Below are 12,635 nucleotides of genomic sequence, written 5' to 3' on the forward strand. Positions count from 1 at the left end.
AAAAGCTACTGAGTCCTGTCTCAGCCATCCCCTTGAAATTACCCAATAACAATTAATGTTCATATGAACTAATGCAAAAAATTGACCGGAACCTTTTATATAACATATAAGGTGTCGAGCTCGTGGATAAAAAACATGTAAACGAAAAAAGAGTTGTTGACTCAAACATGTTGGTTTGCAAATAATAGTGGTTTACAATCCAAATAAGTTTGTATTGTGTTAAAAGGAAGCATATTATTATTAAATTATACATAAACAGCACGGTAAGCTTATGTTATTCGATCCATAAGAAAGAAATTTTAGATTTCAGCACTCGTCATATAACATATATATAACATTAATACAATAACGAATTGCTAAGAATATGTATATTAAATGATTTAAATGTTAAGCTGCGTCTGTGATGTATAGCATCAAAGTTTGTCTTGTATATCTATGTTATATTATGAGAGAACGTTGAGCCACTTGATATATGGGGTTCTAACTCTGTAACACGAAGAAAAGTCAAATGCCGAGTTTGTGCCGAGTTTGTGTTATGGCAGCCTGAAGATAGTGTCTCAGGGTTTATCGAAACAACAAATATTGTCTTCATCAAAATGGTAAGAACCATAGTACTTTTACATAACATGCATTAACCTGCATATGTTTAATGTAATGAATATATTTGGTACACACTTCAAATCATTACTTAAATGTCATTGTATGGTTAGAAATATAATGATATGTGATGTTACCATGTGCAGAGTTTAGGAAATCGTTATTTTACAGCTGTCGCAGTTTATTTCATTGATGTCATGAAATAAATGTCGATAGTATCTTAAATGTCACAGTTTTCATGACGACAAAAATACATATGAATTTCAATACATATAAGCAAAATGCATTTTTTTAAAATAACAGTATAAACTGTTCGCCATTTAGCTGTCAACATCCTGAAAAAATAAATTAAACATTAAGAGTCTTAATCGACGACATTTAATAATAAATTGTAAAACTATTAGAGTTTTAACTTAATTGCGAGTTAAAGAAAATAACATTCGCGCGAACTAAATCTGCCTTTGACACATACTCATAAAGAGTTGGTTCCATCTTTTGCCATAATGAGTTCCGCATAGATTTTACTGAAGTATTGTAATAGTAAAGCATATGTATAAATGACTTTATTTAATTCATATTAAGAATACTCGTGTCAAAAATACGACAATTTTAACCAATTTGATGAAGTAAAAAATATGTTTGATGTGGAATCAGTTTAATCTGAGACACAATCTAACGGCTTCCATGTCACAAACTCGTCATTCAACTTTTGTTTGTGTTACAGAGAGTGTCAACAAGGCACTTTATAATATGTGTACGAATTATGTCCCATTTTAAACCAGCAACAGGCCGAGTTAAATGTACAATTATTAAAATGAATATAATAAACAGCAACAAGGTTTCAGGTGATCGAAATACACTGATTGTTCAGTTTAAAAATGCATTATGTTTAAAAGTTCAATTTTATATTTATTCAGCTACAGCAATGAAAACAGCGTAACTACCATACTTAAAAGTAACTTACAGAAATTGAATTCAACATGTAATAAAAATTAAACGGCATCAAAAGTATTTCATCTGACTAGCAGTTTTATGTTTGTTGACTTGGCAAAAATAGGATGGTCAGCTTGAGTCAAAAGTACACTAAATGTTATTAACTTAAACCCCAAAAATGAATAAATTTCGTGCGTTTATATGGGTCAATTATCAACGTTTAATAAATAAAGACCCGACTGCAGATTGAGTGGTAATCTTGTCTTAATTCGATCTATTTTGAGTTCGCTAATCTAGATGAAACTTTGCATGACAGATTTAGATTGATGCCTAGTGACGCGTGCCGTCGGCAGGCTTAGATCTGTGTCATGACCGGATCGAGGAGTACTCTTATTTTTCTAGTTCATTGATAATAACTGAGGCGGTAAGACTAAACCGAAAGAGGAAGGTGTGGGAAGTAAAGGGAGTTTTAAATGGTTAATCCATGCATACAGTCTAAATATCTAACGTTGTCTTTAATATTTAAATAATTATATATTTCATTTGGGACAAGACAGCAAATAATTAAGGTAAACACATTAGATGTTAATCTTTTTTTATAACTATATTATTTTATTATTATATGTTTGTCTTTACAAATTGTTTTTGTGAACAAAATCCAAATAGAAATAGTTCTGTTGAACAATTGCCTTTCTTTTAAACATCAAAATCAATCATTTCTTAATTGTTTGTAATGCATTATGGTAAAACTGACCCCGTATGTGTATCGGATTATTCTTGCTGCATAGCATATCTAAATCGCATGAAAAATATAAATGAGCCAGTCTCTGAGAACACCTGTAATAATGGTATTGTATAATTGTATTGAAATACAAAATAGAAATGACCGAAATGAATAACATTTTAAACAACCATAAATCAGTTATAATGTGTTTATTCTGAACAAAATCGATAATTTGTTAGAGAGTTTTGTTAGAGAAAGTCTGTGTATACTTAATACGGCAACCGTCTCTGCAAAGTAGATATTACCCCTAAAACAAGAATCCTTTCATTTTATTAAATTAATAATATTGATTTCGAACTACAAATAATGTCTTAAAGTTTCTGAAATATATTTTTTGTAAAATAAGACACTGTAGAGTAAAAAAAGAGTACATATAAACATGTTTTATCATACTAGAACATTGTTATAGTTTGCGGTCTAGTCCATAAAATCTCATAAAAATAATATCGTTTAAGAACATACACATAAAATAATAAAGTGTCACTATTAATCAATGATTGCATGTCTGAAAAAATGATTGATGACAGTAAGACCTCTTAAATACATTTACAGTATTTGCTATTTCATTAGATTGAACCAAAAGTGTCTATGATAGTTATACCGATTCGGAAGTGACTACTCGGTGTAATTGTTGCTTTTTCTTCTCTGTTTTGGACCACACGATGGTGAATCAACGCATGGATATTCAATTTCATGCACACCATGATAGGCATTTTCGGTAAATTTACTCATGCTTGAAAATCCAATCTGGTACGTCTCATGCCAGATGAGTCACGCGCTACAAGGCGCCCTTTATTATTTTGAAATGTTCATAATGTCATTTCAATTACGCGAAATTAAATATTAAAGTATGCAAGTCTTAAATAAAAATAAATAATCGTCACCATGCAAATGATTTTTACAGGCACTAAGCACGCGCCTTCAAATGAAATGTTTGAAAATGCGTTTTCTACGTACTGATTAGCTCACATGAGCACAAAGTGCTCAAGGTGAGCTATTGTGATCGGTCTATGTCCGGCGTCTGTCGTTCGTCGTTCGGCGTCAACAATTGGTTATAATCATCTTCTTCCCCTAAACTGCTTGGCCAATTTTGATGAAACTTCATAGGAATGATCTTTGGTTGGTGCTTTTACGAAATTGTTCAAAGAAATGAATTCCATGCGGAACTCTGGTTGCCATGGCAATATAAAGGAAATGTCAACAATTGGTTATAATCATCTTCTTTTCCATAACCACTTGGATAATTTTGATGAAACTTCATAGGATTCAAACTTGATTGGTGCTTTTTCAAAATTTGTTCAAAGAAATGAATTACATGCAGAACTCTGGTTGCCATGGCAACCTAAAGGAAAAGCGTCAACAATCGGTTATAATTATCATCTTATCATAAACCCCTTGGTGGACAATTTTAATGAAACTTCATAGGAATGATCCTTGGTTGGTCCTTGTTCAAAATTGCTCAAAGAAATTAATTCCATGCAGAACTCTGGTTGCAATGGCAACCTAAAGGAAATGTCAACAATTGGTAATAATCATCATCTTCTCCTTAACCTCTTGGACAATTTTAATAAAACTTCATAGGAATGATCCTTGATTGGTGCTTTTTCAATATTGTTAAAAGAAATAAATTCATGCAGAACTCTGGTTGCCATGGCAACCTAAAGGAAAAACGTCAACAATTGGTTATAATCATCTTTTTCTACTAAACCCCTTGGACAATTTTAATGAAACTTCATACGAATGATCCTTGGTTTGTGCATTTTCAAATTTGTTCAAAGAAATGAGTTCCATGCAGAACTCTGGTTGCCATGGCAACCTAAAGGAAAAAAATACAAAACTTTTTTTGGCAAATACTATGATGACTAGTGCTTAAATATTTGGTGTGTAACGTTGTCGATTGCTTATCTACCATGTTTATTCAAATTATGCCCCTGGAGAAAAATTGGCCTCATCCCGTGAGTTAAAAGTTCATTATAAATACATTTTGTTAAAATCTGATAGTTATATAAAGTTTAATCTTGAAGCAAGGGCAGCAAGTATTGCTTTTTGGTCTCCCTTTTTGTTGGAGATTTCTCTACTTTCTATTTTAAGTAACAAGATTTTAAATTTGATCATGTCTTCAACATAGTCACTTCTGATGTAATTATTGTTCTTTTTTTAGGTTCATAGATTCAAATAATTATTATACATTTTATTTTTTAGAAGAAATCTCATTTTTACTTAATAATAAATTTAATAATCAGACTTTTTCATTGAACTTCATGTAGATTATTGTTCATGCAGATGCTTCAATCTTATCTTCTGTGTGGATAGTGTTATTCACTTATTATTTATATAAAGAAAAAAATCAAATAAACATTAGAAAGAATGAGATGACCTAGATGGGCAATTATGATATTTTAATTTGAAGGTGTTGAATGTGATCTGAAGAACTTTTAAAGCTTTAGGCGTTTTATTGATTTTATTGGATGGTGCACTGTTTGTTGTGTGTGTATCTATACTAAAAGTTCTTTCAGTGTGCAAGCAATTTAACTTAGTTTTGTCAGTGTGCAGGCAATTGAACAAAGTCCTGTTACTGTGCAGGCAATTGAACAAAGTCCGGTCAGTGTGCAGGCAATTGAAAAAGTCAGTGTCAGTGTGAAGGTATCTGTAACAAGTGCTGTCAGTGTGCAGTCAATTATCAAGTCCTGTCGATGTGGTGCGCAGGCAACTGAACAAAGTCCTGTCAGTGTGCAGGTGAGAATCAAATATGTCAGTGTGCAGTCAATCATCAAGTCTTGTCAGTGTGCAGGCAACTGAACAATATCCTGTCAGTGTGCAGTCAATCACCAAATCCTGTCAGTGTGGAAGAAACTGTGATAAGTCCTGTCAGTCATTATCCAGGCAACATGGTTGACCAGTATGTTTTTATGCCCCCGAAAGTGGGCATATTAAAATCGCACTGTCCGTCCGTCCCTCTTTCTGTCTGTCCGTCCGTCTGTCTGTCTGTCCGTCCGTCCCTCCGTGTGTCTGGCTCAATAACTCGTGTCCGTGCTTTACCTTTTCTTGTATGGACAGATATTAATATAACTTGCCACATGTATTTGACATACCAAGACGACGTGTCGTGTGCAATACCCGTGTCCCTACCTCTAAGGTCAAGGTTTCACTTTCGTTTATTCACAACGGAATGCTGCATATAAGAACATAGAGTTTTCATGTCCGGGCTGTAACTTTCTCTTGTATGGACAGATTTTAAAATGACTTGCCACATGTGTTCAACATACCAAGACGATAGGTCACGTGCAAGACCCGTGTCCTTACCTATAAGGTCACGGTCACACTTAGATGTTTATTCACAATGGAATGCTGCATATAAGGACATAGAGTATAGGATGTCGTGTCCAGGCTGTATGTAACTTTCTCTTGTATGGACAGATTTTAGAATGACTTGCCACATGTATTCGACATACCAAGACGACATGTCGCGTGCAAGACCCATGTCCCTACCTCTAAGGTGAAAGATAAGTGTTTATTCACAATGAAATGCTGAATATGAGGACATAAGAGTGTAGGCTGTCAAGTATGGGGGGGGCATTTTTTATGTTTGGGGGCAATTTAAAATAACTTGCCATATGTATACGACACGTAAAGGCAAGATCAACTTTTCATGTACTTGTTCATAGGTCAATGTCACATTCGGGGGCATTCGTCACTTACTGTGACAGCTCTTGTTCAATGTTCTTTGAGAAACAATCTATATTGGTTACAAAGGTTAAACTCTTTTACTCATGTGAGCGATTTAGGGCCATCATGGCCCTCTTGTTTCCACATATTGTTACTTTTAGGAATGTAAGAAAAAAACATTTATCATGTGTTTCCGGTCGGGTTCGAAAAATCCAACCCTTAGGCACGCTGCGTGCTTAGTAACTAGGAAAGCCTCGTAACCGTCTTATGCACGTGCCCTCTTGTCGGATGTTCTCCATTCAGACCGGATACACATGATTAATATTATTTATCAGTCTGTTGCTTATTTTTTTATCTTTGTAGGTATAGAAGCTAAATGGTTTGTGATTAATAAATCATGCTGTTCCTATGCCATGTGTTTGTATTGTTTTCGATTTCCTCGCATTATTTGTTCTTCTGTGCGGGATAACGTTACTTTATCGATTACAAATTTGATACATTTAATCAATCTTATTTTACTTACAAGAAACGTGTTTGTTACAAGAAGTTATATATGGAATATTTAAAAATAAATTTAATGGTCTGTATCCTTGATAATGAAGACGGAATTGTCCGAGCTTTTCCGATGAACAGCAAAACTATACATGTAGTCCCGCAAACTTAACACACCTGATATCAAAGGTTTACACTTCCGGTATAATGTATACCTATGTTTAATACCTATTAGTTTCTGATATATCGTGCTTGCGTGTTTCGACCATTGATAATGTTACATTGTGACACACAATTTAGGAAAACCTCTTTTTGTGGCAAATAAATTATTGACGTCATGTTTCACGAAAAATATGTATACATGATTAAAGACAGCAGCAGAAATAAACAGATTTTGCATTAAAACCATAAATAATTTCACATTCATTTTTACTAAATATTTTTCAGTGAAGAAAACAAAATCACTTCCTCGTTCGTGATAAAAAGCGATTTTATAATCATATAAGATTGAATGAAGTTTTTGTTAACACTATTGAAATAAACGTCAAGGTATATGGAAAAGGTTATCGATAATCGAAGATTCAAGGTTGAAAATTAAAAACAAACATTTAATCACGTATCAGGAAGTTTTGAATTTTGCATTGGGCTTAAAATCATGTACATCGCTTTAGTCATCACATGTCAATTATGTAACGATGTATTTTACATGAAGCGAGCTGTACAGGAAGTTTAATATAGATGATGTTATGTTAGACGGTAACATTGTTTTGGACAAAAATTATTTTCCATTTATAACTTAAGCCGTTGTGTGCAACGGTACCATATAAAACAATCGGCGCCATATGTTAAACGCTGAATCATTTGAATGTCATAAAAACTGCACAATATGTGAAATATTTGATAAAAGGTGTGCTGTGTCAGCTGTGTGCCATATATAAAAACAATGCATCATATTTGAACCTTTATGAGCAATGCACCAGATGCAAAACGATTCATTATGCTAAATATGAAACTTAAACATTTGGGGTTTGATTTGGGATAATTTGACAAGACGAGATGGAACGCGCAACCACAGAGGCAGCAACAGCAGCAATAGCAGAAGCAACAACATAATCGTTATTATCAGCATCAACACCACCTTCACAACCTCGCATTGTCATCTTTTCATTTTCAAAGTAGGATGTTTTCCTTTCAATAGTTTTTGAACTATTCCCTTGACATATTTTTGCCATGAAAACCATTATGGGGAGTTAACTTTAAACGTAAACGTAAGATACTGCTGCCAAGGTTCACAACTTCGTATTGCCATCTATCTGTTATCAATGTTTAATTCAATTCTTTGTTTTGAGTTCTGCACCTGACACAAACTGGTTAAACAATTAGAACAAGACTTTGTTTTCGAAGCACCGCAATGGAACACTAATGTATCCCCGGAAGCATTCCGAACAACTTTTATCTAAAGAGTGAATACAGCTTATGTCATTTAAGAGTGAAATTAGCAAATGTTCAATATTTGATTAAAATCAAGAAGTTAGGTGGGATAACTTAACAGAAATGAGTCCAAGCGACTTGGGAGTTTTGCAACAATGACAATGAGAGTTATCTTTAACATTGTCATCTGCCAATCGACCAAATAGATTTAATTCCACTACGTAATCAAAGAAAAAGACATTATATATTTTTACACATATCAATTATCAAGAGCACATAACTTTGATAGCGACGACAAGTTAGAAGTCCTGTGCCAGAAGTTTTCTAATTCTGGTTCGAACAAACATCTTATTAAGAAGCTCAATGTAGAAGGCGAGATAACTCAGGAGTTGGACCAAGAGTTTTAACTATTGCGATCTGCCTAATGTCAGTGTCAAGATTTAATGTCCAACGTTCAATTACTATTCCATCAAGAAGTAAGGGAAAATAATTTCACCGAAGTGAGTCTATTATGTGGTATAATTGTTGTCATAAACCTATGTCCCTTGTTTCATTAAATTCATCTATTTAATGTCATCATATTAATGGACATCTTTCAATGTCCAGATCGCAATTTCTTGAGTGTCCATGAGTTGTATGAGAATGAGAATTGTTGTTACCTATCACTGTTCTAGACTTCAAATAACAATAAGATGAAGATTAAGTACAAAAAGATGATCGAAGAAGATCGTTTTTTCTAGATGCGACGAGGGTTGTGGTAGATTAAGTACGCTTAAAATCTCCATTTCAGCTTTAACGTAAACATAAAGATGCACTCTTACTCCCAAATAAGATTTACCACAATTAAAATTGTTTTAATTTTCCAAAAGGGATAAATAAATGTCGAAAAATTCACGGTTACAATATTGTTATCATTAGTTAATATTTTCCCTAAATGCATTTTTAGTAAGTTGTTTATCAGTCGAAATTGATGTTTGTTATACACGTGTATAACTTGTTTTTAAGTAAGAGTGTCACTTTAAAAATCAATACTCTGTGAAAGATACTACAACAATACCCTGCCATCGACATGCAAAATAATTATAAATCCGTTTTATTATATCTAATTCCTATGAAGTTTCCTTCAAATCTGAAGCGCGCGCAAGAAATTGTATGTACACTACATCAAAAGGGACTAGGCCGAACGAACGATGTCGCCGACGGATTGCATCACTTTTCTTAATACCAAACACATCTGTTAAGTTCTATTATAATGCTGCCATGGATTTTTGTGATATGATTTGCACAAGATCGGGTCTACAAACAGAAGGACATATGTACGAACAAGCTGAGTCCAGTATACGGCCCATCCTTTCGAGTGTAACCGAGAAAATACCGATTTTTTTGAAAGTGTATATATGGTGCGGAATCTTTGAACATATGGCGCATGGTGCAAAATTCGCCTATGGTGCAGATAGTTTACATATGGTACAGAGCAAATTTATATATATATGATGCAGTTTTTTATATTAAATTGGTGCAGCGTTATATGGTGCCCAAGAAAAATGGTACTGTATCAATATGCTAAATTGTGTATTTATTGATTTATTAAGCATATAATACTGTCACTCAAAAAGCTTTTAATCTAAATATCCACAGTAGTCAGCCTGGTTTAAGGTTTTAAATGATAAATAGTAAAAGGCTTATAGGTGTGTGCAGATAGTGTTGCTCTTTAACCGACAAATAATTTCATTTAAAGCAGTCCAACCACGGTGAAAACCCCTAATCGGAATACTTAATATATCTTTTATACTAATTTTAAAAGATGGCAGCATTAATGGGACGGACTGAAGTTGGCGTGAAGAAGTTTGGGGGGACGGTGACAATCCCTGATGACCCTAAAGCGCGCCTCATGTACTATCTCGACTGTGTATGTGTCATTCTCGACATGAGTGCTACAGCAAACCTAGCCAAGTTAAGGTAAGCCATCGTAGAATACCCAGACGTATTTAGTCGGTGATTAAGATGATAAGATTGATCGAGTAAATGACGATACTGAGTTATCAGTTTGAATAATACATATTTAAACTTGGTCTTATAGCAATGGATTTGATAAAGACCAAGATGATGGTGATGGCGTTTTTTTTCTTATTAGGAACTATAAACAATATAACATGTTGACGGAGGCGGAGACGGACGCTCTTGTGTCTCTTTGCTTTCTCCTCTCACCTGACGAGCTTAACGACAAGGTCATGATTCTGGTACGTACCTTGTGTATGGTTGGTAATGATTATCAAACACGAGCCTATATGAAGCATTCAATTCCACCTTAAGTATACTTTCTTCTTTGGATTTATGCATGTGTCCATTCAAAAGGATTTTCGGTTTATTTATTTGATAAGATTATCCTTTTGCATTTTATCTTAATTAAGGATTGTTGGGATAAGAGTGAGGTTTGTGCACATAAACTGGCTTAAACCCCCAGTAAATTTACATTTTACTGACAGTTCCAAGGCGGTACCTAACAATTCTTGATAAATATACCAATTATATATATAGTATTTATGCACAGTGCTGTTTGTAGAGTTTTGTGCTGTTCTATGTTTCTTGTTTTTGATTTTGTGTTCAATGTCTTTGGCGTTTGCCCATTGCCACTAAACCGGGTTTATGTTTAAACTTTTTGCTACTGAGCATGTTTCTGTAGCTTTTTGCATAATAATTGTTAGTAGACGATCGTGTATACCAGGTATACGTTAATTACTGTGAAATCAAAGAGGGGGGAAAGTCAGATTAAAGGAGTGCGTAATTCGTGTTATAAAATGTGTTGTGTACTTTAGGACGATGCCATGTGTGGGGACAGTCCGAACGCCTTTTACGAGATCAGTGCGGTCCGCCACAACCTGTTGGTGACAAACAGTATCCTTATAGGTGGACAACAGCGCGCAGTCTCCAAAATCATGGTATACAAACGTCAATGGGTTTTGAACTACTGGATAACACCGATGCAAGCGTTCGCAGGTCGCCTAGCGAGGATTGCGACCGGTGGAGCGGCACCTCAGCAATGGCCGGCCATTACGTACAACCAACTAGCCACCGGACAGCAGCGTAGATCGGACACCGGCAACGACTGCTGCTGTACTATTCTTTAGTCCGAATTCATTATTATGTATGCGTTTTAAAGTGACACTCTTATTTAAAATAAATACAAACACATGTATACCAAACATCAATTTTGACTGATATACCTTTATCTACTTTCTAAATAATGCATTAAATGAAAATATTAATTACTGATAACAATATTGTAACCATGTATTTAATAGCAGAAAGCGCAAGTGAATGATAAAAGATATACTGTTGTCAACTATAGTCTCATAAGGTAGACATACCGTGGTTTATGCTAATTTCTTTCAAATTTAACTCGATATCCTACGTAAGAACCATTGTTTTCGATATTTATTCATCCTTTTATGAACTTTAAAACAATATAATAAATTTGGGTTAATCTTTTTTAATCTTATTTTGGAGTGAGAGTGCATCTTTAACAAATACCATTGTATAACTGATTTACTGAAACGTTTTCTCTAGTTAGTACATCTTTTACTGTTGAGTGCAAGATAAATCTCCGATGATATGACGGTACAGAAATTGTCCCGGTGGTGACAATAACATGTGGGCTCTTCCTCATGTGGTTCATGTTTGATTGCAACACGCTGTCATGATACATGTACTGTTTGTTTAACTCGAACAAATAGACCAACACAGATATGCTGCAAGTTGGCCACTTCTACACGTACTTTGTATGACTATGATCGAATATTTAATGTATGTTCATACGTTTATATACACTCATAACCATTTAACTTCAGTTTCATCCACCATTTTTATTATGTTTCCTAAACCAAACAATCGTGTTTTTGCTGTTAGAATATACCAGCTTTTAAGTCTCATAGGATAGAATACTGTGTTTTAAGCTCATTTCTTTCAAATTAAACTCGATATCCTTCATAAGAGTCATTGTTTTGACATTTATTCATCCTTTTTGGAACTTTAAAACAATATTATTAATTGTGGTAAATCTTAGTTGATGGTAAGAGTGTGCATCTTTAAATCATGTTAATCAGCTTGGAATCTCTATCTTATTAAATAGCTCGCCACAGTCCAAACGGTTCAGCAAAAACAATGGCAGTGTTACTTCAATGCTTGACGAACTACATTGTGCTTGACACTTACTCGATGTTCATAACACATGCGCGATCTTTACACCTAAGAGTGTGGGTAAGGAAGATAGTCACAGGCTATGAATAATTTTTTTTTGTAACGGTCATTCTGAGAGATACGTGTTTGGGCATAGTATCAAACTTTGAAAGCTTTTGTTAGGACTTTTTATTCTTAGATTTAAAAACGCGTTCATCTGTTTAAATGCTGGGTGCTAAAATTTCTCATTAAGGAAACATGACTTATATAGAACGTACATAGGGGATGAGAAGACAAATAAGAGAGAGCGAATGAGTGATCTTACCTTTGACGAGCTGACACTGATAATCCAACTAGAAAACTCATTTGCAGTTAATCACTGTATCAAGTCGTTGAATAGTTGGAGCTCTAGTATTATCTTATAGAATTTGTTTTTTTGTCTGCATTTTAATAATTGCTTCGATTAGTTTTTTTTTTAATTTCGGAAGTATTGATTGATAGACACATGAAGGTAAGATGGTACAAGTTAACGTACACCTGTACAATGAAACGCCAT

The 12,635-nt window shown here is 34.2% G+C and overlaps 1 protein-coding gene across 1 annotated transcript; it reads left to right on the forward strand.

Moving 5' to 3' along the window:
* The first annotated feature begins 1,941 nt into the window (after positions 1 to 1,941).
* LOC128235230 (uncharacterized) lies at positions 1,942 to 11,392 on the forward strand. Its single transcript, XM_052950009.1, has 4 exons — positions 1,942 to 2,099; positions 9,708 to 9,862; positions 10,038 to 10,143; positions 10,720 to 11,392. The coding sequence occupies exons 2-4, from the start codon at positions 9,708 to 9,710 to the stop codon at positions 11,029 to 11,031; spliced, it is 573 nt and encodes a 190-aa protein (XP_052805969.1). The 5' UTR covers positions 1,942 to 2,099; the 3' UTR covers positions 11,032 to 11,392.
* Positions 11,393 to 12,635: the final 1,243 nt, after the last annotated feature.

Source organism: Mya arenaria, chromosome 5 (genome assembly GCF_026914265.1).
Source record: "Mya arenaria isolate MELC-2E11 chromosome 5, ASM2691426v1".
In the NCBI taxonomy this organism is placed as follows: Eukaryota; Metazoa; Mollusca; class Bivalvia; order Myida; family Myidae; genus Mya; species Mya arenaria.